Source organism: Patagioenas fasciata, chromosome 3 (genome assembly GCF_037038585.1).
Source record: "Patagioenas fasciata isolate bPatFas1 chromosome 3, bPatFas1.hap1, whole genome shotgun sequence".
Classification (NCBI taxonomy): Eukaryota; Metazoa; Chordata; class Aves; order Columbiformes; family Columbidae; genus Patagioenas; species Patagioenas fasciata.
The window spans coordinates 24,616,738-24,644,551 of NC_092522.1; the positions used below are offsets into that span (position 1 = coordinate 24,616,738).

General features: G+C 39.9%; 1 protein-coding gene across 2 annotated transcripts in view; it reads left to right on the forward strand.

Moving 5' to 3' along the window:
• Nucleotides 1–24,511, forward strand: part of SUSD4 (sushi domain containing 4) — a 76,814-nt gene extending 52,303 nt beyond the window's left edge. For both annotated transcript variants that reach the window (XM_065834690.2, XM_071805955.1), the window contains exons 4-9: nt 1,061–1,240; nt 4,680–4,868; nt 19,844–20,035; nt 20,475–20,619; nt 22,263–22,645; nt 24,332–24,511. In XM_065834690.2, the coding sequence (XP_065690762.1) occupies nt 1,061–1,240; nt 4,680–4,868; nt 19,844–20,035; nt 20,475–20,619; nt 22,263–22,645; nt 24,332–24,360 (1,118 nt within the window). In that variant the 3' untranslated portion in view covers nt 24,361–24,511. The remainder of the gene's footprint in view (nt 1–1,060; nt 1,241–4,679; nt 4,869–19,843; nt 20,036–20,474; nt 20,620–22,262; nt 22,646–24,331) is intronic.
• The last annotated feature ends 3,303 nt before the right edge of the window (nt 24,512–27,814 follow it).

Here is a 27,814-nt window from a genome sequence, read left to right on the forward strand (position 1 = left end):
TGTCTTGCTTTTGTTTGAAACACTTTGTGGGTTTCGATGCCTGGAAATTTCTATCACTATCTCTGTCATGGATTGCTTGCTGGCAGACACACATATAATTTTGATTATATTTTCCTTATATTTAGTCTTTTTCTCTGTTTATTCTCACTTTGCATGTATGAGGACAACGAACTCTGAGTCACCTGGACTATCCCTTTATATCCTCTTGGCTTGTCTCTTCATTATTCAGCATTAGCAGAGGGATTTTTACCCTGCCTCACCCTTTCCTTCTACTTCGCACAAGATCTTTCGTTTTTTTTTAGTCTTCTGGGTTTTATTTTATACTTTGTTGTCTTTGGCACTGGTATATATAGTGAAATATAAGACTGTCCAATACACGTATCGCAGGCAGGTATCTTCCTGTACATCACTAGAGGTTTGCACTCATTTCCCTTGCAGAGAGTCTTCTATAAGCACTTGAGATGCTGCTCAGAGCCTTAAAAATCATGGCTTCTGAAGGCATATGAATTCAGGCACACAAAGTTATCTGATTTTAAAACAGAATCAATGAGATTAAAGTGAAGACATTCTCATAATGAACTCTGTGGAATGGAGCTGGATAAACCCTTATAAATGTACCAGGTTTTCATCTGTCTCTCTGCCAAAACAGCAGTTTATCTGTGTTCCTCATGCCATGTCTGTATTTTATCTTTTCTTTTGTCCTGTCCTCAGTGCTGTCAAAGGATCTGCCTTCGCTTGGGACTTCAGGATAGTCAGACATTGCGGTGTAATTTGCACACATGCTGAATGGAAGGGCAAAATGTAAAAGTCTTCCTAAATGCTCTTAATTTTGTTTGTTTAAAAAGTCTGGGGGAATTATCCATTATTGCAGCATGTGAGCTTCTACTACGGTGCTATAGACCTTGTAACTAGGGAAAGGACATGTTTACTGAAATGCATGTATTTTCCAAGCAGTTAGGGCAGACCACTTACTTTAACTGATAACTTTTGCTTAAGAGCTTGATTATTGAGTAGCTAGTCATGATTTTTTAATGAAGTTCCTATTTTTTTTTTCATGAAGTCACAGATTGCCTTGTTCCACATGTTGAAGATGCAGAGATTCATAACAAGACATACAGGACTGGCGATAAGTTAATAATCAGCTGTCATGAAGGATTCCAGATCCGTTACCCTGACTTAGACAACATGGTTTCAATATGTCAAGACGATGGAACATGGGATAATCTGCCCATTTGTCAAGGTTTAGTACACCAGCACATCCTGTTTTATAGCTCGTGAACCTTGTGATAGTTTGCCAATATTTTTCTCTACAGATGTAAGGATGTCACTGATTTGATAAGCTTCACTGTACTGTATTTGAATAGTGCTGCTGCTGCTGCTAAGATTTTTATTTCTCTTCCCCGTTGCTCACTGAAGGAAAGAAGATGCCACTTTCTGAACATATCAATACTTAAAATGCTACTTTAAATATTGCTTTTTGTTTGCTAGTCTAAAATCTGACACAGATACAGTGCATTTTTAAAGAAATCAGGGTTAAATTGGCCAAAAGTTCTGCAAAAGATCTGATGGGCAACTGACATTTTTGCACCAATTAATTTCTGGAAAAATTTGAGCTTCTGATCTGCAATTTTGCCTTTTTTTGCCTTGTGCAGTGGGCAGGGGTAGAGGAGAGAAGGTGGAACCTGTTCTTCTACTGGAGTTTTCAGCAGAGTTGTCAGTCAGGTTCACAGTCTATTAAACCCATAGATGTTGACCGAAAATTCAGAGTGTGCACAGGAATGATTTTTGGCCAGAAAATGCATTAGCCATAGAACTAGTAGTATTCATAGCATGAGATCCCAGCTTCGCTTAGGCTGCGGTGACTGGGGGTAAGCCAACCTTAATGAATGGAAATTCAGTAACCCTGCACTGCTGTTACCTTTATGTTTCTAACACTCATGGGTTAGTACCGTTGACATGGTTTTAATCAGTTGATCTTTTGGTAACAAGCCTGACCAGCTGGACAGCACTGAGAGATTTTAACTATCTGTGGTAAGGAGAGGACTGGGTTATGATTAAATTTCCTCAAACCCATCTGCTGCCTCCTAAAGCTGACAGTTCTCCGTAGGCACCTACACCATCACACCAATTTGCAGAGCCGGAGCAGGCAGGGGAGCTGGGACACCTCACGAGTGACAGTGGCAGGGCGAGACACAAAAGTCATGGACTGGTGTTTCTGCTATGAAGCAATGAGACTGATGGGCACCAGAGTCCGAAGTTACAGGAGCTTCATTTGTATGGATCTCCGTGCTCAGTTTGGGGCACATCAAAATGTGTCTCAAGGTCTTGTCATAGCCGGTGGTACAGGCATGTAGAAATTTAGGCATATTACAGGATTCACAAACGCATTAAATAGTGGGCACTAGTTTCAGGGTATCTGATCAGCAATGCCATAGGGTGTGGCAATATGAAGCACACAGCCCATTTTTGGGAGTGAGTGCACCTCACATCTCATTAAGGTATGTTAAGATTCTTGCAGTTAGGTGAGATGAATGCTCATAAGATTAATTTGTAGGTACTGTATTGCCACAAATCCAGGTGGAAATTTTGTGGAAGTGAGTATTAACTATGTAAGCAAAAGTACCCCAAGTGCCCCTTGGCTTGTTGCTTTCTTCTGTTGCTGTATTTATACTATGAAACACAGTGAATTTGCTACTCAATATTCAACATTAACTGCTTTTAAAAATAAAAGCAGTACTAATAAAAGTTGTTAAATCAATTGCACAAGAGCAAAGTGCTGTAACTACCAAACAGGTAGAGAACAGGCAATTCAGATTCAAGTATCTGCCATATTTTGCCAAATTCTGTAAACCTGTTCCAAAATGGAGTCCAGATTTTTCTTGTTGCTATGTCAAGCATTAATAATATCAAAGGCACTTGTCTACTTGCACTGGGCAGGCTGTCAATTACATTTCTGTGGCCCTTTGATTACAACAGGCAGGGGAGTCTCATGACACTAAGATGTCTTTTTTTCTGCCAGAGCAGTAGGAAAGGGTTGTTCAGTGTATAAGAATCCAACCTCAAACTATTTTTGCCACGAGATAATAATGATAATTACTGATCTGAAATAATATTTATCACTTGACCAAAAACTGTCAAAATGAAGTTTTCAAGGAGCTTGAGGTGTTTGGGGATTTTCACAAACACTTGGCTCTCATGCAAATTCAACTACATCTCTGTCCTGCTCTCCATGAGCATTAAAATTCTGAGCCAGCAGGATGAAATTTTCCCTGATACAGTTCAGAGGAGAGTAAGCTCAGCCTTGCTTGGGCAGCCTGCGCTCTCTCTTTCTGTCCTACTGGAAGCTGTTTATATCGTCCCGCTCAGTGAGCTGCTCTGTTTGCAGGAGCTGGTGTGTTATGTGTGGGGCATACTTGATCAGGGCTACCAGCACTAGCCTGTAGATAGGATGCTTGAAGCTTTATTTGAGCAGCTAGTACAACAGCTATCAAAACCATTGCGCTGGTGGCACCGTGTGCTATAAAAACCTTTCAAGCTTTTTCTGTTGTTTTCTTTGCTTTCGTCCCTCTCCCTCAAAAGACCATTGCAAGGAAATAACCAGTTGAAGTGCTGCCAAGACTGTTTCTTTTAGATGCTGGGATCTTAAAATAAGTTCTCAGACTGATTTTAGTTTCCCCCTCAGGCTTAAAATTAGGAGAGTCCTGTGAACATCCTTCACAAATTCCTACTAATAACAAGAGACCTATTTATGGATTGCCATAACACGATCCTATTAGTCTCATAGCTTTATAATATTGTTTTTCATTCCCTGATTACTAATCATCTTTCCTCCACACTGCTGCAAATTAAAAAATCAACAGTACTAAGTATTACCCAGAGGGTCATTTCTAAGACCATGAGGATTTTTCTTTTCTCTAGTACAACCTCTTATCTAAATACCAGCTCAAAACAGACTTGGAATATATGTGAATGACATGTTATGAAATCATGTCATCTATTTAATTCACTGCTCTTTCTTGCACCACATAGGGGTGGTGACCATTTAACTGTCACTGCTCAGTGCCATCCATAGTACAAATCCCTCAGAAGTAATTCCAGACGTAGAATGTAGTCTCTGACTACATTTACAGTTTCTGGTGATAACAGGTACCTTAACTTTTTCATAACCTAATCTGGGACCTCGTTCAGTGTTTATCCTGGGACTGCTCATAGGAAGTCATGTCCCTTTTGACTTTCTTGAACTGGAATTTCAAAATCATTAATTCTGTCTTCAAATCTTTTACAGTTGTCACAGGAGCAGTTTTAAGATTAAAGTTGTTTTGCATGCCTGTCAATTTTAAGAGGAGGAATATAACTCATGGTTTATATAAATGACAGTCTTTACTTATTAAAGATTCTACCTCAAAAAGAAATTGCCATCTGCTAAAGCAGTGACTGTTTGTGAAACAAAATGCTGAGAGTGAATTCCACGCTAGCAAAGTGTGTTGGCTAAACAACAAAAGTGTTTGAAGCAGGATAATGAGACATGTATCTGAGGGAGCTCATGCGGGCATACCATTCATTGTAGAAAAGATGAAAAGTATTGCACTCCTCAATTTAGGAATTATAACAAAGATGTGTTAAGATGTCTGAGACAAGCACCTTATAATAAAAGATACCTCCCTTTTCTTAATTTGCAGGTTGCCTGAGGCCATTGGTTCTTCCTCATAGTTACATTAACATATCTGAGTTCGAGTCCTCCTTCCCCGTAGGAACAGTGGTGTATTATCAGTGCTTTCCTGGATATAAACTAGAAGGGGCAGAGTTCCTTGAGTGCATGTATAACCTTATCTGGTCAGATAGCCCACCTAGGTGCCTTGATGTGGAAGGTAAATGTCTTATTGTTTGTTTTTCTTTCAATTTTCAAAAATCAGCATGCTCTGTATGATTTTAACTCAGGGCTATAAATACAGTTATGCTATATACAATGTTTCTGCAGGCCATGCAGAGTGTATCTGGGTTTTGTTGCGTGCAGCCTCGTGTGGCTCACTGCACCGTTAGCTCCTGGTGTTCTCTAACTCATGTTTGCTCTCTCGGTGTCCGACGTGCAAGAGGGGAAGCTCTTAACATTGATTGCTTTGCCCTTAAAATGTAAATTATTTGCAGCTTTTCTAATTGAAATACTGAGGAAGTTATGGCATTCACATTTGTGTGCAGATGGTCAGAGTGCTACACGATGCTGCACGTTTGAATATTTGTTATCTCTTATAGTAGTTAACCTTAAGGAAGGATTTGCAACTAAAATGACTGAGCTAGTTTATTGATTAACAACATAAAAAGCATTCAGTGTGAAACAGAGGTAAATCGTACTAAGCCAAAGGAATAATTTGTGACTCTGTCTGCAGTGCTGGAATGGAGGATACTGTAGTGCATTTGTATTTGCATCCCATACATTTAAAACAAAGATACCAAATGGATTGCTCCATATACTGTCAAAACCTAGTTAACTGCTTTCCTCCATCTTCATACTGCATCCTGAATGAAACACCCTAGGAAGGCATCAGAATCCTCTGCATTTCATTCCCCTAAAAGGACTACATTTTTGCTCTATTTCAAGCCTGTAAGGAAGCTATCTGTATGTAGAATTTAGCTAAAAGCAATTATAGGAATTCATATGTGATGCTTATGTCACTGATCTAAATGCTAAGCAGTCGGGAAGTGCAGAAATTTGCCAACAGCATCAACAACGTGATATAAAGTAATAAAATGATCCTTACTTTTAACTGACAATTCAAGTTCCAAAATTTAAAAAAGCCTTTGCAATTTTGGAATGACATAACAAGAGGATTTTAAAAAAATATTTGGCACACCATAACAGATTAATCCCAAATGAGCTCTGTGCATGACACTTTCAGAAGGTCGGTTTGTTGTTGTTCATAGCATGGAAAAATACATTAAAAAAATCAGAAGGGCCCTGTTAGACTTAGTCCAAACAATGTAACTGTTTTTATAAAATTGACAATTCGCCTGTTAGGAAGATAAGAGCATTAAAATACAGAAGCTCAAGTGTATGAAGCAGAAAAAGTTGTCTTACTCTCTCTTAACAAAAGCTAGCATTCCAGCTCCTATCACATTCCCAAGAAAATTCATGTGCTCATTGTTTATTGCTTGTATTATAAAGTCATGGAGAGGCTCTTTTTTCTTGATAATTTAAAGCATGAGATCAGAACCGCTGCCCTGACAGTTCTACATTTTAAATAACATGTCAGAAGTTATCATCCCCAGTGAACAACAATGATCTGTGATGGGGGGCGGGGGTCAGTGTGTGCCAGCTGCTGGGTCAAGGCCATCTGGGAGGCCTCCTGGGTCTAGGTTTAGATCCATCCTCCCTTTTAATCACTTTCTTAATCACTTGCTCTCTTTAAATGTTAAAACTTTCTGTGGTGATTTCATGTTGGCATCCCATCTGTTCATGTGTTGAGTGAACCACAGAAGACCAAAGTCTAGAGGATGTCGTGATTTAACCCAAGCTAGCAATATAACCATAATAGCTGCTCGTTCACTCTCTCCTCCACCACTCCCTCTCCCTCTAGTAGGGGAGAGAACCGAAAGGGAAGGGAGAAACTTGCATTCAGATAAACACAGTTTAATAAAATAACAAAATACTAATACACTGCTAGTAAAAATGTATATATACATATATATATATATGTATATATAAAATAGAAATAAAAGATACTCAAGGCAATTCCTCATGAACTCTGTCCACAAGTGAGCAGCCAGTCCCAGCAAGCCACACCTCGTCCAAACAGCCGATCCCAGAGAGAGAAGAGGAAAAAGCCAGAAAGGCTCAGAGGCCTCTGCAAAATGGCAAAAGCCAAACTAAACGTCCCGCACCAAAAACTCCCCCAACTTTGACAAAAAAAAAGAGCAAGAAAGCAGAAGAGCAAAACCACAAGATCCCAGCTCCAAACTCTCCTTAAATAATTAGCATTATGCTAATGGGATACTCTTATTGATCAGTCTGGATGTCAGTCAAGCTCTGCCCCATCCATGCCCCCCTTCCTCACTGTCTCACACCTGTGGGCAGAGCTCAGAATGTCCTTAAAACCATTAACTCTGCGCTGGGGTGTTATCTGCTTGTTCTCAAACTAAGTCCAAATAATGAGCATGCTAGTTATGAAAAAGAAAGGTTTCTAACTGCATGAAGAAAATTAACCCATTTTCAGACAAACCAGCACAAGGATAACACTTGCAAGAGCAGGTTCTCTTCCACTTTGGAGCTCTACCTGCTTCTGTTGCAGCAGAAGAGGCAGCAGCATCACTAAAAGGTCACCCCTGGCAACCCCCCTTGTGAACTCTTTTGTAGGGATGCTTCAGCTGGCATGCAGAGAACTTCAAAATGAAATCCAGATAGGGTAAATCAACTTGGGATGCCCTCATTTCAAAGCATTTGTTCAAGTGATTTATGCAAGGAGTGCCAGACTCCAGGAATCCTGTTGCAATCCACTACTCTCAATTAGTGAACTAAACTCCCTCCCTGCATATTTTTTATTCTGCACCTTGCATGCCGATGTCAAGCTCATTTTTCAGCATTCCTTTCACGTGTGAGGTATAAGGTCACCAAGCAGTATTCTTCGCAGAGGAAATCTGCAAATAACAAATTAATTCAATTTATTTATTTCCATGATCAATTCAAAATTTATTCTAATGACATTTCCTGCTCAGTATTTTAGTACAGTAATGATTAAAAGCAAGTGGTTGTTTTGAAGCCATCACAAATCATTTTAGAGCTTTTACTCTGCCGTAAGCTGCTCACAGCTTTCTTGTTTTGAAATATGTTCTTCTTGAAGCCTTCACAGCAAGAGTTCCTTAAATGTGTGTGTAATCACATAAATACTATATGTCAATCACGTGAATTTTTCCCTCTTTGTTAGGCCAAATAAATTCTGAATGAAGGGTTTGTAGCTCCATGTAAATAAACAGTTACTTTAGAGACCACACAGCCCCCATCCTACAGAATGATTTGTAATGCTCAGGCCAGCCTTACTCTCAGTATTGCCAAGCCCAGAGCTTCCACCAGCCCTTGTGAGACACTAATTTTTGCTGATAGGGAAAAAGATTTTTCTGATAATAAAGCAACTGTTGCTTTATTCAGAGCAGTGCCCAAAAATTGTGTTACCTGGTCCTGAAGTGCAGCCAACACTGCAGCGCTTTGCAGCGGCTTCTCAGAAACAGCTGTTTGCATCTGCTCAGGGAAGTTGTAGCTCAGGCAAATAAGGATGCCTCTAGCTCAGACTGCCAAGTATTTACTGGTATGAAATCTTCTTCTTAAATACTTGTACATTTGCCAAATTTAAAACATTCAGATTAATTTTTGAGCGTCTGTCTCAAGCTGAATAATTTGGGAAGCTTCAGTTGAAATTGTTCAGCTGCATCTAAGAACGAAGGTAGGAGAAACTGTGTTGTTTTACCAGCATTAGAAAATTTTACAATCATTCAGAGGATAATGCATTTTAATACTAAATTTTCTTCTCCTTTAATTCCTTGGTTAATATCTTGAAGTTTTTTAATATCCCTTTTTTCTAGCGGAATTCCATAATTCTGCAAACTTTTTTAAAAATTTCTACTGAAACTTGTTAGACGCTTCGTGGATCTAAGGAAAATGTTAATTTACTTATTTACATGATTTTTAACTTACTAATTTGGGGTTAATCATTCGTCTCTAGAAATTAATGTGAGGTAGTGATCACCTTCTGTAAAATCAGATATGCGAAAGATAGGGGGGACAGAAGTTAAATTGAAGATTACTACATGGGGTATAAACATTAGTTGGAAAATCAGATGGCTTCCAGAAACATTGGAGGAGAGCAAACACTAGAAAACATGCTGGTATGGAACTCTGTGGAATGAAACATAAAAACTACAGATTATTTATGATATGATACTTTAAGGTGAATAAAAACAACAGGATTTGGAGAAAAAAAAAAGTCTTTGGGAATGTGATCTGCATATGATTACACACCTTGCCATCTGGGCTCTGCACTTTAATATTTCATGCCCTTCAGAACATTTCCAAGAAGATGTTAATGAACAGTTCTTATAAAGAACTGTGGGGGGAAAGCAGACAGAGAGAGGAAAAACTGGGAGAATTTGATCATTGTGCTAATGCTAGAAGATCAAGCAGTTTCGTGGATAATGTAATTGGGAATTCCTGGCTTTGTATGTAAGAGTAAAAGGGAAAACAGGTTGATGGAATTTGCAAGCAACAGACATGATCCTGTTATCTGGAATGTCTGGTTTCAGCATCATCCCAGCTGAACACAAAAGCCAGTCCTGCAGGAAATCAGATACATTACAATATCAAAACTTCATTCTACATGCTAGAATCAACAGACTCTCTAGTTGAGGTTAGGCTTGAAAGAATGTTAAATAGAAAATACTTCAAATTTTTGTGGGTAGATACAAAATAAAAATGAAACAAACATGAGGACTAGAAGTCAAAGGGGAGATTTGGTGAGTAGAAGAGAAGAAAAACATAGAGGAAAATTGAAGGCATTTCAGAACTATGGTATATAAAACTCATTGTGGGGGGACAGGAAAAGATGTAACACTAAGCTGATTACAGAAGGGATCCTGAAAGTTATAGAAACTATGAAAGAAATATAGGAGAAGGAAGGGTTTAAGAAAATTGCACAACAAACCAGAAGAAGTGCAAGGCAAATCCCACCTAAAGCACCAGGAAATTTCTGAAGAATGAGAGAGGGTTAGTCATATGAGAATTAAAACCAGCAAAGTATGCTAAAAATAAAAAACTATTCTGGAAAGACAGGCAACAATACAGGACTGCTTTAAAATTATTCTGTTCAGAAACCTGAGGATAGACACTTAAAAGGAGGTTCTGATATTTCTGACATAGACCTTGTAAAGAGTGTGAAAGAGCACTGCAGGAGGGTGATATTACACATGAAATGCCATACCCACTTAATATTTTAAAACAAATTAGCTTAAACTTTTTAACCAACTACATGCAGGATACTTTGAAGAAAAGCTTCAAAAATCTTGATTTTATATAACAATTGCTAATGCCATAAACAGTGATTGACACCAAGCTATACATTTGATAAGCTGTGCCCTTAAAATATTTTATATTCTTGATGGAACATACACCAATACACTGAGAAAAAAGATACAAGTCAGCCTGTCATCAGTTTATGTTCAGGCCTCAGAATAAAGTAAGCAATCCTAAGCTTGAGATATTGTACGTTGGTATGAATGGATTTCTCTCTGTGTTTCTTTGTGACATTGAGAAGGCTTTAGATAAATTCCAACATGACAGACTGATGCGTATCCTCAGGGAAGATAATGTTGATGCAGCAGATCTCCAACAGATGAAAATCCTGTAAAGAGCAGAGGGCAGCAATACAAGCCACTTGTGAAACATTGTAGTATTAAGAAATTAAGACAGGTAGATACCAGGATTCTGTTCTATGTTTACACCTACTCAGCTTGCAGGCAGCAGGGAGAATAAATATTGCTCAACTGCCAAAGAGGTCATCCAAGTTAACTGAGTTAATGTTAACATAAGACACATTGATGGCCTTGGTTTGAACAGCTGTGACTAGAGTGGCGTTTCAGAATATATTCACTGCCTACAGCAATACTTCTTGCAACTCAGGAATGACAACAGGCAATAAACGCTCAAACAGCAGCAGCCAGCAATATTTTTAAGCACCTTTACTTAGGCAACACCTCAACAGTGGTGACACCTTTAAGCTGATGGCCAAAGGATGAAATTGGCTGAAAGTCTTTCATCCCCGGGGGTGACTGAGTCACAGAAAATAAGTGTGATGAAGAAGGTTTAAAGGTTAGTTTTCTTTAAAAAAAGTCAATAACTCTATGTGTTTCTGCACTGTAGACAATTCATTAATTCATCACCTGAGACTGCAGAAATGATACATGTCAGGCCACTCTCTGTGAGTGTGGAAGTTGAACACTTTAAGGAGCTGCTCATAAGTGACTTGGAATTTTGGGGGTTTTGTGCTGAAATTCATCTGTACACCTTTGCCCACAGGCATGGAAAATAACTGAATTCAGAAAGAGCGCAGTGACATGAAATACTAGGCAGATAAGTCATATTCTTCTGCTTAATACAATCTCTTAGCTCCAGCAAGTGTGTTGCAAAGTGGAACGGAAAGAAAACCAGACCGCATTTCAAGACAGAATGATACACAGCCGTGGACATTTTACAGCTCTTTTTATGGAGGTTTAGAGAACAGTCTCCAAGTTGAAGACATAGTTTGAAGAAGATAAATACTATTGTATTTCTAAGTAACTGCTCCTCTTCTGCATTGCAGAAATCTTCTTTGATCTTGGCTGTGATTGAAATAGATGCCATCTCCACTGTTCCTAGTTTTTCAAGAAAGCAACAGAACAACAACTTGTAATCTGTTTCTTTTATGTCTTCTGTTTCTGCTTGATGCACAGAACTGTTGGCAGTAAATCACTGTTTTACACCTGCTCTATCACCTGTGCACCTTTCAGAAACTCCTTAGCATTTCCAGAATCAGCCAGACATCCCAACTTTTTTATGGAGCCATAATTTCTGCCCTGAAGTTCCACACTAGCTGCCAGATGCATGTGGTATTTTATTCACGGCGCTTTAAATATGCTAATGATTAGGTGGGAGAAAGCAGACAAAAATTTCTCCCTGAAGGCTGTTTTATAATATTAATCTTTAACTGTATGTGGCAGGGCTTCTTGGGAAGGAAAGGCACACTGCATTGTGTACCTTGAAATTAAGTACCTTTGTGCTTTATGGACACATTCATTAGAAGTGGCAGCACAGTACAATCATGGAACATCTTCCAGAAATGGAGGGAAATGTAGCTACAGTCTCTATGCATTAGGAAGCCTACTTGCTGTGTAGGTTTGTTCACTTCCAGAGATAAAAAACGATATTTAAAGGGTGACATTTTTACCAATTAGTGTAGGCAGGCACTTGATAACTAAACATAAATAACAGAAATTGATACTCTTCGACACCCCCTGAGTCTTGAGAGCTGGCTTGTGGTATTACAGCACTCACATAACTTGTTGGTTTTCCTCCCCGTTGTTTTTTTTCTTAGGAGTACTCCTTTGAGAATGTGGTCTCATGCTCTTCCTTCTCCCAAGTGGTATAGTTTGATTTCCTCAGCCTTCAGCTAAGCCCTAGAATAGAGTTTGTCTATGCCAGCAGGTCCAGCTGGATTTGGCATTCCTTCTCTCTGTCGGTCCCTGATGACTGGTAAAGGTGACATCACACAGGCTCAAGGGATTCTTGTTCATAAGCAAAGACGAAGAGGCTATTAAAGAAAGAGGGATTAAAATAACATAAAAACACTGATCTGTCCAGCTCACAGTGAGCACTGGCTTCTTCAGACATCTCTGTCAGGTGCTTTTATCTGCCTGGTTTTCTAAGCCACCTTCCCAGCAGCTTTCTCTCTCCCTCCTCCACTTCCCTTCATCTTCTAAGCACTTCAACCTTTTCCAGGTCGGGGGTTATCATGTGTTGCTTGTCAAATACCCAAGCCTTGAAGGATTTTGAAGCTCTCTGATTCTTTCCTGTTAGGTGTCTCTGCAGTCCCCATTGTCTGCTTCTCAGAGTCCTAAAAAGACCATTATTGATCATAAAGTCAACCACTTGTGAGAAAAAGGAAGAAAAAAAACCTAAGAGCAAGTGATGAAGAAAGCTTAAATGGTCTGCTGTAAATGAGACCACAGTGCTCCAAGGACTCCCATGTGAATAAGGAGTGTAAATATTTCCTTAAAGATAATTATGGGCCTCTTGATAAAAGAACTCCTCACTCTCTATTGCTGCAAGCTTGTCATTTTTTGTAGTTTAAATGAAAATTGCACTTTTTAACTTAGAAGTTATAGAAGAAAGATCACTTGGGGTTTGTTTCATCCTATGTCTGTTGTGAAATGCATTTGAAATGGAAGACTCTGGCATTAAGATCAATGCTTCACAGGTTGCTGTGCTGGGAACACCAGGATTGTTGAGGATGAGTGTGAATTTGGTGTGATGCTCCTCCAGGAGCTCAGCTGAATGGAACTGCAAAACAGGCTCTGTAATTTGTAACCCCAGTAACAACGAAGCTCTGTGTACAATAAGTAATTGTAAATCACCTTCTGTTTCCATTTAGGAATCAGCTAATGTTAAACTATTATTAAAATAAGCTTGAAACTCGTTTTATAATGTTTCATTTAGGCTCATACAGCTGGTGTCAGTGATAGCAATTCACAGCAAGATGGTGTTTGTCAAAGCTAGACCAGAGAAGCAGTTCTTCATTAAAAACATAATTGTTCCGTTCATTTCACACTTCGTAGAAGGTGAAAAGTGCTTCTCATTGTGCACACATTGAAAGGCCCAGCTCGCTATTGTAGCTACTACAGAACTACCCAGGGGTGGTCATCTATGGATTGACCAAGCAGCTTCAGGGTATATTCCTGCTGCTTGAACATTGACTTGCTGAATGGTCGAGAAGAATTTGCTTAAGTGTTAGGTGTCTTTTCAGAACAAAACACATAAGTGGCCTTGTGAAGGTTTAAGTAATTGAGAAAGGTTAAGATTGGAAAGAATTTTGAAATTATTGGCTAAGAATACAGTATTTTAAATAATTCTTGCTGTAGGTTTTCAAGAAATAAATTTGCTGGCAACTTCAGAGCTCAAAATAAGCATCTTGTATCTTTGTTACTTTAAGTTATGTTTACCATCAGGCTTAATAGGAGTTGCTCTATATATTAGTGCTCGCTTAGTTGTTTCCGTTAATCTTTCTAGTCTGGTATTACTATGGGTGCTGTTGTTTTGCTGTGGGAATAAGTAATTAGAAAAGATCCTCAAAGCCTGTCTTCACTTTCAAAACACACATCCAATGACCTCAACGTTTTTCTCAGTTGTTCCAGTACAGCTATAATAAGCACTATGTCTCTCTTCACAATGCCAGCACCATTTGTTATAGGAATGTATGATTAGGATATTGTTAAGCTGATGTTCACAGTAAATGAAAAGTTACTTTAGTAATGCTTCCTGCTCTGCTTACATTTCTGAAGAGTGTCATTAAAAATAAAGTCTTGTTAAGCAGCTGTTCTAGACAGAGATGTTTTGACAGGGCTTATTTTAAAACAAGTAGGTTTGCTACTTCCTTCCTTTAAAAAACCTCTTAATTTCTTCTTCAAGCTCTCAACTAGATACGAATGGTTGAGTCCAACAGTTTTTCGTCAGTCCTAGTTACAGTATTGGAGAATTTAATGGGAATTTTTGTTTTGCAATTTTAGAATTAAAATACTTTAAAAATATTACTATAAATTGAAATCTAATAATAAAAAATTAATTTTAATTAATATTTAAAATGCAGAAGTAATTTCCTTTGCCTCCTCTTCTTCCTGTTGACCATCCACTCCTCTTTCCCCCATGAATTTTCCTATTTGATATTGCACTAGAAATACCATTTTTGTCTATGAGTTTTTGTCTTGAGATATTTTGATTAATAAATAAATTTGTAAATTCTCTAAACAGTATATAGAGTTTAAAAATCCACAACTAACAGCTACTTTTTTTGAATACCACTAATTTATTTTCTTTTTGTTTGTTGCTTTTCACAAACTCATAACTATTAAGAAACATTTTCCTTTGTGAAAGGTGCTGATACCAGTGTTCCATCAACTGAATATAGGATACAGGCATTATGTTCCCCTCCATACTGACTATCTTATAATGTGTTGTTATGTATATGTGAGAGGACAGGGATGTTGAAATCTACTGTGTGTGCAAGTGTGATTCATGTGTTGGTAGCAGCTGTGGAAATGGCCAGGTCTGACAGGTGAAACGGACAGAAATTGTTGAGGTATATGAGAGAAAGGCTTCTTGGTTGAGTATTTATGTTATTCTGAAGGTCTGAAGGGTGATGACACTCAAGTAACCAAGGAACCAAGTCGTCTTAGCACGAAAGAAGCAGGAAAAGGAACAAAAATAATCTTCATCTTCTGTGTTCCTGTAAAAAAAAAAAAAAGAATTTTTAGATCCTATGTACCCAAGCATAAGTTTGTTTGAAGGCAGTATCTGGAAAAGGATCCATACTGAGGCGTCAGGCTCCAGCTGGTAAAGTCTCAGGTGGGGACCAAGCCACCCTGGATGGGAAGAGTCAGACTTGCTGGGACACATACTGCTGCGTTCCCATGGAGAATCAGTGGCAGTAGTCAGGTGACAGGTGTCCAGTCTTCTGCTGTTCATTGGTATGTACAAGAACAAGTGAGGGTCAGGAGAAGCTCTTGTTCTCTTCCAGCTTGTGCAGGAAGCAGTGGGCCCACCTCTCTCATTGCTGTCTAGCAAGATAGATATACAAGCATTTTCCCTGCACATTGGAACTGGCAGGTTTTTATCTGTGCCTTTCTCATCAAAAAGTTTCATCTTAATCTCTTCTCACTCTTTGCATAATAAGCAGGCATTCACAGTGTTTTTGGATGTGAAGCATTATTTTTTATTAGGTGTAAATGTCGCTAACTCTGTCCATCCCTGTGTCAAGCAGAAAATGGCTGGTTTAGCTCTGGCTTTATCTACTAACCTAGCCAGATGAACAACTAATGTCCTGCATGAAAGGCAGATTAGTAGCTAGAGAGAAAAACCTACTATTCAAAAAATCGAAAGTAGAAAATAAGCTTCCTGCTTATTCCTACCCCCTTTTTATAATAGAACATATTTCAAGACATTTTTGCTTTTATTTTTTGGCTCATGTGTAAAAGCTGGGCAAAACCTGAATAATTTACCTCCTGCCTACTTTGACAAAAGACTAAACCAACTAGTAATTGAACTGACTAGCTAAAAAGAAGGTTTTAAGCACTGTAAATATCTGTAACTCCACTGTTATCTCTCTACCAGTCACTTTTAAAAAGTGATGTGACATCTTTATTCTGTGCCATCAATGTTAACTGAGAATGTCCTAATGCCAAAAAAAGCTTCCCTCCCTCCTACAGTTCCAGTGTCAACAGTGCAGAATTACTGTGACCTCCTCTGGGCAGCATTTAAAAAGCTTCTTGACCATAATGGGTAGGAAAAATTACTGAGTGAACCCCATTTATTCCTCCAGTGTCTGGGCATGAGGTGCCCATGGCCGATGTCACCCTCTCTGTGACCCTGGTCCAAGGGATGCAGCTGTTGCACTGCGGAGGTTGCGATGAAGGGAGCACATGGTGGGGCAGACCTGCCTTTGCCGCTGTTCCAAGCCAGTATGGGACAGTGTTTGTAACACAAGACTCAACTCTCCAGGTTTTAAGCTCTTCCTAAGAAAACTAAGTCTGCATTAAAATCAGAGCAGGAAGCCCATAGCTCCTCTCAGAGGAGAGCCAGCAGCTCCAGCAGCTCCTAAGAGCAGGCAGGGAGGTCCATCAAATCCATCAGGAATCCCTCCAACTTCCTGGAGTAACAGGCATCTTGATCATCCCAGAAGGGATCTGTTTGCCGTATAAACACACTTGTTCTTTCTTTTCAATCAATGATTCAGCTTTTCAGATGAGAATTCTGCCCTGTAAAGTTCCTGTAAGTCCCCTTATAGTCTGGGGCCAATCACTCTACAAAGACAGATTCGGACACCCAGGATCATGTACTGCAGAACCATCGGTAGACACTGCCTGAATTATGTCCATCCCTCTGACAAGCTCCAAAGCTAAGGACACACACATGTGGCCTTTTAATGTTGGTTGTCAGAAGATAATACTAAATTATCCATTCTGGGTGTTGTAATTAGTGCATTAAAGTCTCAGAAGCCTTAAGATGCTAAAAGCTGTTGGTAGTAAAGATTTGGTGTCATATTTAAGAACAGCACCTAGGGCATTTTTAGGTTGTAAGAACTTCCTGAAGTAGAATTCACTTGTTTCTATGGTTATTTACCATTCATACTGCTGTGAGCTTTGACAGTTAAAATGCACTTGTCAGACACACTTTTATTTTAATCTGCTTGTGGCTATTTTCGTTCTCTGAGTTTGATGCATTTGCCTGAAGGCCATAGCCCGTAATTTCCAAATACAATTAGGGTTGATCACTGGGAATGCTGGAATTGTAACTTTCCTAGAAAATTTCAGTGGGCTTAGGTTTTCCTCGTTTGATCTGGCACATTCCTTTAACCTGTGGGACCAGTACCATACAGTGGTATTCAGCATAAATAAGAGATCTGACCCTGTAAAATTACTAGTTCTGCACTAAAAAATCTTCCGTCTTTGGAAGCCAAGAGTGTTCAGTGGCCCTCCAGGCTTTAATAATCTTGCTTTTCTATGATCAAAACTAAGGCTATTTTATGACTGTCTGTCCACTGATTTTAAAGGATCTTGGGCAGGGTGACCATGGGAATGGAGTGAGTTGAGAAAGGGATGGGGGGGCTACAACTAACTGTCCAAAGCTCAAAGCAAATTCATTTTTGGTTGTTTGTGATGTATCTCATTTGACTTGATTTGGAAAAAGAGGCTCTGAACCCGAGCATTATTGATTGTACATGGGGGCCAGTTTGCCCACGATAATGTTGGGAAATCCTGAAGCTGGATGAACATAAAGTTTTCAGACCTGCTCCATTGCATCTGCTAGTTTTAAGTGTCTTGAATTCAGGAGCTGTTGGCACGTCCGACCGCTTAAAACTCGACTGCAGTTCATGATGACTGCTTGGCAGTCCATTAAATAAATGTTTGCAGAAGTTTCCAGGCAGCACCAATCACATGAGCATTTCCCTTGAAATATGGCGGGTGTCAGTAGAAGGGGTGGCACTCTTTTTTAGCACTGGAGGCATATTCTACACAAAGAGTGATGCTCTTTTTGTCAAGTTTTATAAAATAGCTCTCTATTTGTAAACAGACCGACGGTTCGTACCTGGGTTGTCCACAGAGTGTAGTTTTCAATCTGCCTGGAAATGTGTCATTCCTGATCTGACCCACATTGCTGGGACACCAGCTTTGAGGCTTTTTTTATTCAGCAGTCTGCTTTGGTTCTTAATGACATTAAGAGGTGAGGGACGAGGCATCACGTACATTGCTAGAGAGGAAAATCTGTTTCTCTGAGTGTTGCTCTTTGTGATGAGGTGTGCTCTACTTGTTCATTGCTAGAAAGGTCCTGGGCATCCACACATCTCTTGCAGCCTGCCGTAGCTTGGCAAAACTCAGTTGCAAAGAAGCTCAAACTTTGTTCTCATGCTCTAAGTGCATAGAATAAAAACATACCAGGTTTCCTTATGGCAGGCCAGAATCATTGCTTTCACTGATCATTTTCTTTTAATATAAGACTAATCCCTGATATGGACAACAGGTTATTTTCTACTATTTCAGTCTAACACCCTTGCCCTAGTCTTAAGAAAACTGTTTTCGATCTTGAGTTGACTAACCAGTAAAGCATTCGTTTTTCTTGTGGCCCCAGAGACTTTGGAAAGTATGCAGAGTATTGAGGATGTGAATTTTTATGTGAATTACTTGCTCTGATTTCAAGTTATTATTAAGCCCTGCCAGTGAAAATGCAAACAAAGCCATGTCTCCAGGGGAGGGGGAATAGACATTGGTACACATTGTAATCAGCCTCTCTTGAAGATTCATTTAATATCTTGTGTATTTTTTTTTTATAAAATGCATTATTCATGTAACAAGATTCACAGAGAGAAGCAACTGAATTGTAATTTCTGGGAAGATTCTTCTTCCGAGAGATGGCATTTTCATTATTTAAATCAATGCAGTAGGTCTTGCCTGCATGAGGCAGGCAGGAGGCAAAGGGAACAGCCTGTAGATGGGGCACTGAGCCAGTTAGTTCTGCCTCTGAAGGGAAATAAAACAAGTCATCCAGTAATTTAAGCCCTTTTTGGGTCAGTATGTAGCCATTTGAGACATCATTACACTTTGTAGGGCTTTTTTTCCTCTGTGTTAGGAGCACTTAAGAAAATATTTATCAACTAACAACTAACACTTAGTGGAAAAGTTCCCTTTCTTATAAAAATACTGCTTGTGAGCTGCTTTCCCGCTGCTATTTCCTAGAGAGTACTCCCTCAGCTCTCCATTGAGTTCGTCTACTCAGATGTTTCTTATCGTTTCAGGGCCTACAATTAAAGTTCCATATGTTTATATTGCAATTCTGTCTTATTTACATAACCTTATGTAAACCACTGTACTTAATTAACACAGGCTCAGCCTCGGTTCAGTTTAAGACCTCACTCCACCAGTGATCCCACCGAGGTCTGTAGGGCTGCTCAGAGATAACAAAACACAAATAGTGCTGGTAGAGTCTGAGCCCAGCTTAAAAATTCTACAGTGGTACAGACTGTAAGCGCTTAATCGACATTGTGCATTGTGTTGATGACAAGCTAATTTTTAAGAGTGAATATTTAGATATTTAATTAGTGCATATAACAATTATGTTACTGAAACAAAAAATGGGACGTTACAGGTGAATTTGAGATGCTTCATAAGGAGAGGGATTGTCCTTATTTTGACTGTCCCTCTCCATCCCCATATAGGCATATGTTTCCTATTTTATTTTCCTCTCGCCTTGCCCCAGAAGTTGGGAATCTTCCCAGATCCCATCTCTCAGGCCTTTAAATATGCAGGTGACAGCAGAGCTCGCTGGTGTCGGTGAGAGCTGAAAATCACCCAGCCCAACACACATTGCCCCCCAGGAGGTGTGTACATCCATCCGCGGGTGATCCCCCAGCAGCGGTCTGGTACCGCTGAGATGAACCCCAAAACTGCCATGACCCCAAAAGGAAGCCTCAAGCATGCCCTGTGTATTTTGACACACTGAAGCTACCGGGCAGTGAGGTGCTGGCGTTAATGTCTTTCTCCTTTTCTCTTTGTTTCCTTGCCCAAGTTTGTCCACTACCTCCAATGGTGAGTCACGGAGACTACATCTGCCACCCGCGGCCTTGCGAGCGCTACAACCACGGGACGGTGGTGGAGTTCTACTGTGATCCTGGTTACACCCTCACCAACGACTACAAGTACATCACCTGCCAGTATGGAGAGTGGTTCCCCTCCTACCAAGTATACTGTGTCAAAACAGGTAAGGGAACAGCAATGGCATTATTTCCACCCTTTTTTTGGACCAAATTTGTTGATCTGTAATGCGTGGTGAACTTCATCTGTTCCAGGGTTAAGTGATGAACATTGATTTTAAGATGCTATTAAATACGGTATATTTTTATTTCCAAGACTCTGAATGATCCTAAACCATTTCAATTGTAAGCTCTTCAAATGTATTTTTTAACATCTTTTGGATATTTTTATGTGTATAAAAGCTAAATTCATGACTGCTTGTATAAAAAAAGTCAAGGAGAAAAAGCAAGCTTAATGCTAAGGTTGCTTTTCGTATCTGGGATTGGGTTCATGTGTATTTATAAAACACACATATAAAAGATCTCCTTCTGAGTACTGTGAAGTATTAATACAAAATAGTAGCAGTAATAATCAAGCACAACTGTTGTATTGCCTTTTTGTTACAGAACAAACCTGGCCAAATACACAGGAGACTCTCCTGACTACATGGAAAATAGTGGCATTTACTGCTACCAGCGTTTTATTAGTATTGCTACTGGTTATTTTAGCCAGGATGTTCCAGACCAAATTTAAGACACATTTCCTTCCAAGGTTTGTACTCTTTTTTTTTTAATTTATTTTTTCTAAGAAAGATTGAGGGCCTTGACTCAGTCTTTACACTCAAAATTCCTTAATGAGGAGACAGCAGCTCATGAGCCTTGCAGATACCTTCTTCTGCACTGAGCAGAAGTCTCTGAACCCCAGTGTGGAAGGGCACCCCCAAAAACCCGTAGTAGTCCATTCTGCAACTAAGATAAAAGGCAAAGTTTGCCAGGTTCACTTTGGGAATAATTACAGCTCTACTACTGAAAGTTGCTGCTTCTGCATGTAAAAATAGCTGACAATATTTTTAAATACTCATTTTCAGGTGCTGGGGGAATTAATTTTTTAACTACTGTAGACTTAGTAATGTAAGTTTTAAGAGTGAGTTTCTTTTTCTCTACGGACAAATTTATATTAAAAGTTTGCTTTCCCTTCATGAGTATTATTTTCATCACAATTCATAAATATCTCCTACATCTTCCTTTATTTCCATAAAATATGGTGCAGCTATGAGCATTTGTCATTGATTCTCACAGCACTCCTCATGAGACAGTTAGGTGGGTATTATTATTATCTTACAACTGGAAAAACAAAGGCAGGCATGCAGAGTTTTAGGCAAAGCTACTATTATATCTGAGTTTAGACTTGTTTCTGGTTTTCAATCTGCTCAGTTTGCTATGGACCTTTACTGTGTGACTCCTCTGCTGCACTTGCTTTTTCTTGTGTCTATTCTACCATGTGCAGAAAACAGAGGTGAAAAAGCTGTATGTAACTAAATACATGCAGCAAAAAGGACTTGGTCATTTTAATGTTAAAGAAATGTGTACATAGAAGTATACAGATTATGTAAGTAATGTGTGAATTTATATGCACATATACAGTAACGGCGGAGTAGTATACATATACGTATATAACTAGGAAGATCTTAAGTGTAACATGTTGCACTGCGGATAGCTTTATAGCTCGTACTTGTCTTATTGAAATGGCATTCTGTCCTCTCCTTTTCAGAGGTTTTCATGTCCTACAGGTACCTGGGACCAATTCCTTCCTGCTAGGACTCTACTGTGATTTAACTGGGTACTAAACAGATACTTTAGGGTTTAACAGACCTTTCCAATATAGTAGAAAAGATTTGTTTTAAAAGAAACTGGCTTAGTACTGGTTAAGGAAGCCCTCATCTTTTGAAAGTAAGACCTGAAGGAGGTCACCAAAGCCCTGTCATCCAGTAGTAGTCATCTCAGTGCCTGTTTATGTGGGCTGTAGACACTTTTTTTTCTCTAGCACACATCTTTCCAGGCGTGCAGACACTTTTGCCTGGTGAACTACATCTGTGATTTTATATCCATGATACCCGCTGTGCACAGCACAGCAAACAGTGCTCCTAATCTCTTCCAAGCACCTGCTTTCCTTCCCCTCCCAAAACCATTCTTCATGTCACTGGTTTCATTTTTCCAATTTTAACAGATTCCACCTGTCAACCTGAACAGACTTTTTCAAACCCATGAAGCAAACATTTCTGTGAATGCTAATGAACCTGTAGCTTTATTTTGGATGATTAGGAAAGTGCTGTATTTACTTAAGTTCAGTGGTGGCTCTGAGGTGCTTCTGACATGCTCCTGCTCTCTGTGATAACTTGTCTATGTTTGACGTAGAGGCAACCAGGAGGGCTCCATGGGTGACCCCGACTTTGTGGTGGTGGATGGCGTTCCTGTCATGCTGCCTTCCTACGATGAAGCTGTAAGCAGCGGCTTGAATGCTCTGGCACCTGGATACTCTGCTACCACAGACCAGGGGCATATTTTGCCAACAGAAGATCAGAATCCTCCTGCTTACCCTGGTCCCCAGATCACAGACACGATGCCTAGCGAATGTGAGACCTGTGACAATAGGTCAGGCTCCTCTGAACTGCTCCAAAGTTTGCACCCCTCCCCAGCGTGCCAAGCAGCAATGCTTCCTGGTCCAGATCGAACTGATGTATCCCGTAGTGCTGCCGGGGAGCCTGCATCCACAAGTCCGCGGATCGATATTGCAGATGGTGAGTCTTGCATAGGTACAATAGATGAGTCTGTAAACAGGAACCATCATTTGTTTGCACTGTCAGAGCAGCAGTAAACCCAGCTGACCTGCTCCTGCTTTCTCCAGTTTTTGTCCACATCTTAATTTGGACATTTTTTAAAGCATACTACTCCATGGTCATAGAGCTTCATGTCTGAGACACATCGTTGCTAGCTGTGGTACAAGGGATTTGACTGCTAGAGGGTGGCACAGGCCAGGTTTCTCTCCAGACCCCATAACAGCAGTGTCGTCAACAGGGATGTCAGTAGCAAAGCTTGCCTGTGTTGGTTTGTTCATCTGTTCCTCAGCTCCAACTCTCACGACTCCCTCACATACCATGGTGCTCACAGCAAAGAACAGGACTTTCTCCTTAAAATGGAAAGCAAATTATGTTTTCATACTTAGCCAAAATTAGCAGCCTTCATTAACAAACTCATAGTGTCTGTGCATACAGCAAACTGTTTGGTCCAAGGCATGTACGCATTAAGCCATGGACCTGGGAGTCACAGAGTAAGGGGAACGGACCCACCAGACCACGTATGAGAAGGGAGAGTGCCATAGAATCAGTCATTAATAGTTTGAGTTGGAAGGCACCTTCAAAGCTCATCTAGTCCAGTCTCCTGCAGTGAGCAAGGACATCTTCAACCAGATCAGGTTGCTCAGAGCCCCATTCAGCCTGGCCTGGGATGTCTCCAGGGATGAGGCATCTACCACCTCTCTGGGCAACCTGGGCCAGTGTTTCACCACCCTCAATGTAAAAAATCTCTTCCTCATGTCTAGTCTGAATCTCGCCTCCTTTAGTTTAAAACCATCACTCCTTGTCCTATTGCAATAGGCCCTGCTAAAAAGTCTGTCCCCATCCTTCTTATAGGCCCCTTTTAAGCACCAGAAGTAATCCAACACTTCTAGAAGACAAGTCCTAACAGCCCTTCTAAGCACTTGAATGCCAGTGATGGAAGGAGTGTATTTTTTTCATGTGCAGACTGGAAAAGATCTCCCAAACTCTCACTCAATATATTGTTGTCTGCATTTACATCAAACACGAGTATGCATTGATACAATTTCACTGAGTTCTAGTGGAGCTGTACAGTGTGCTGCTCAGCGCATTAAGGAACCTTGATAGCGTTCCTTGGAGACACTGAAAAGGAGTGGCTCAGATCCTGCTCTCCACAGGCACTGGGAGTCGCTAGGCAAAGCAATCTCCATGGCATTTATCGGTGGCAGAGCTGAAGCTCAGTGTCTTCAACTCAGTGTGGCTGAAACTCTGGGTGGAGGAAGCCTTCTTGCTCCAGAGAGTTGGGGCTCACTCGTAATGGCCTCACAAGGGGATGAGGACAGCTAGAAGGAGGAGGGAGAAATTACAATAATGCCACTAAAAGTCTCTGCCTACTGTGAGTGCTGCTCCAGGGATTAATGTAGTAGAAAGGATGTTTACATTCAGGTTTTTGTGGGCCTAACTTGTTTTAGAAGATCTGCGTGGTTTTGATATTAATAGGTTCGTTTTCATATTGGTGTTACAGCGTGAGTCTAGAATTGGAGACACCATATGTCTTGTTCAGATTTCTGCACCATCAATTTCTGGTTTTGCAGAATTGCTAATATGCTCTGCAAAAGTGTAAAGGGAAGTTACAATCAGCAATCAGTGCTGTTTCTTTTTTTTCCCTAGAGATTCCTTTGATGGAAGAAGACCCTTAGCCTGCACAGAGACATATCTTCGTTGCATTGCACTGTTGAGTGACATGAAACATGCGGATTTAGAGATAGAAAAGACTATCTGTGGATTTGGGGAGGGTATTTTCCTACTTATCAATCTTTCACACGCTGATGTCACCAGATTGGGTGTACATCTTAATCCACAGCGAGGATAATAGCCTCAGCATTTGGAACAGCAGCAGTTTTATGAATGAATCCTGGGGATTTGATGAGAGCAGATGTAGAAAAAGAACTGTGGCTTTTTAGAAATGTATATCTGCATCGCAGAATGTCATGTGGTTCTGTAAGAAATACTATTGGATTTTGATACTGCCTCACAAAAGCATGTCAAAGTGTGTATATTTGCTTATAAAGACTGCTTTAAATGATCTATGGACCTCTAGTTAATGAAGAATCCTTACAAGTTTAAAAAAAATACTGCTACTGAAACAGAAAAAAAAAAAAAAGAAAAGAGGAAAGATCCTCTTCGGCTTTCCTATGTTAACCAGGAAGCTTTTGATTTAGTTGTTGGTGATTTTGTTTCAGACCATGTCTGCAGAAAATATAACAGAAATGATGGGATTCGTATATACTTTGATGTATGATAGCAAATATATATAAATATATATATTTAAAAACTCTTAAAGAGAAAGAAAATGAAAGACTCTCAGGTCACATAATGATCTGGAGATTTTTTTAAAGGTCAAGAAGAATTTATAGCATATACAATATTCAAGTATTGATATTTGTATTTATGCAAGACTTCTGTGACTACATTGCATTTGATAAATCCTGCTATAATATGAGAGATCTAGAAAATGTTAAAATTATTAAATATGTGCTTAAGAAATGTTGAACTGCCAAGCTTCAACCTTTCTTAAGCTCTTACAAATATATATACTAGAGTAATCTACAGTCATAGCCCAGAGCACTGCCTTGTCCCTGTATGTTGTGGTAGTATTCTGAGCCATTATTGTAGAACACTTTTTAAAAAGATAATAAAGTTCAGTTTCAGTTCCTTTGATTTATCCAACTGTGTGTAGTTGGCCTTTTTTTCCCTTTCTCACTTGTTTCAACTGCTCCTGCCTGAAGGCTGAGATGGCAGCAGGACACCTGATCTCTAGCATTTTCAGCAGTCATTATCCAGCTCTCAAGGGACAGTTTTGGTGAAGCACAGCATGGGAAATGGGTGCAGCAGTGGCACAGCTTCTACGGATCCTGCCGTTGGGTTTTCTCTCCTCTATGCCGGACCATTGTGGTGAAGTCTCTATGAAAGGTTCACCTCTGTGGTGTTACAGGCTATTTGTTATTTGTCAGGAAAGCTTTTGGCTGTTTCATATCCTTGAAGAAAGCTAAACGTATTGCACAAACGAAACATATGTTAAACTGTCAGTGTTTGAAGGAAGAATTTACCGTATGTTAATGACAGAGATTACCATCATGTGAGCTAATCCAAACCAAAAGAAGAATGCAACTGAGTTCTGATTTTGTGTACAAAGTAAACCAATAATATCTCTATTGCACTAAGGAAAGGATCGCTACAAGTTGCTGTTATTGTTTCATTGTTTTTTAATTACTTATTTGTATCATGGTAGCATCTTAGTGGTCCCACTCATGAGTCAGGCTAGTCAAAGGGTAGAAATGCTGCAACCATTCAAGAAAGTGTTTATCAGCACCCTGTCAGCAACTGTATATGACAGCAAGAAGCAAATGGAGAGAAAATCTGTATAATGGAGAGGCAATTATTACAATGATCTCAGTTATTCCACAGTATCATTGATGAGAACATAGTGATGAGTATTGAAAGACATATTCCACATTATTCTCCATGCTTGCTTATATAGCCTTGGCAATTTTTTCCTCTGAAATTGTCTCAGTTGTGATCGTATCTTCAGGTTTTTCCCAGAGTCATCTCCATTGGGTGTTAGTACTTCCTTTGCTACCCCTTTCTTTTTAGGTCCTGTGCTTTCCAGAGGTGTTTGCACTACCAGCTGAGGTTCAAGATTGTCACCTCAGCAAACAAGACAAGAGTACTGTAATACTGACCTTGAACTGAAGCATGGCTCAACCCTACAGTCAGTTAAGTGATTTTTGTTTCGCAATGTCATTGAAAGTATTGAACTTACTTTAGACGCCCTATAAAATATTATTAAAACTGTTTTTGCTGGTCTTTTAACAGCTTGTGAAACTTCATTCCTTATTAAATTTCTGGACTTCCATTTATTAATTTCTGTTATGAAAGCTTTTGATTAATATTTGTAGCTCTACAATTTTACAGATTTACACGGCTATAGGTATTGTATTGCAGTCATTTTGTTAAGGGAGCCAGACAGGGTAACTTAAGAAATGTAAATGTATAGCTTATTAGACCATTTTATTATAAAAAGTGCAGAACTGCAAATACACTAGAAAACATTGATGTTTTAATATTGCTTGACAGTCCTTTGATAGCACTGTACTGAATTTAACTTGCAAAGGTAAAAGAGAGGTTTATACCATTTTTTGCTTACTGTGTATAAGACTTCCTGAAAGGGTGTTTTGAGGGGATTATTTATGTGATTGCATTTGGGGTTTTGGCATGCTTTAATATTTGAGGGGAGAGGACTTCCTGCTGCTTGTTTTTTCCACATGGGGCTTGAGTTCTCATGAGAGCTCTGCCTTCCCCCGGATCTGCACCTGTGCCCTGACCCACAGGCAATGCCCTGGGCTGAGGGCTACCCCGAGGTACCGCCCAGCTGCTCCACCAGCCTGGAGACCCCCACAGCACCCTGGCCTGAGACCTCAGGTCACCTCAAACCCTGAGCCCCAGCAGCCAAACCTTTGGCAGGGTGGATGTTCTCAGGGTTCCGAGAGACTGGAGTGCTGGGAAGATTGTGACAGTGTGTTTGCTGTGCAAATGAAACCAGATGGGAGAATGAGCACATCTTATGCAGATAAGTTGTTTTCGCTTGAGCTAACTGGATGTGAATAAAAACAAACCCAGGAAAACCCTTGCTGTGGAGGGGAGAAGCAGCTTGTTAGTGAAGACAGACAATGTGTGTGCCTTCGGCAGAGGAAGGAAAGGGTACGTACTGAGAACTCCAGGCAAGAAAAACAAGAACTGGCTTCAGTCTGCCAATATTTCTAAAAACGAAAAGGGAGGAGGAGAAATGAGCAATGTGTCAGCCTTCAACACTGACTTATGAACAAGGGCTTGACCTGCAGATTGCTGGGGGAAGAGTGGGATCCAAGGTCTCGCAGCAGCTCTGCAGGGAGTGAATCACAACTTGAACATGAGTCAACAGGACCTGGCTGTTGTGAAAATGTTAAATGTCAATATGGGGATGTTTACACAGAACTATAACTTCTAAAATGCGTGAAGCAATCCTTCAGCTCCATTCAGCACTAGGTAAGGCCTCAGCTAGAGCAGTGTGTCCAGTGTTGAGCACATTTTTGACTCTGCAAGGGAAATGTGAAG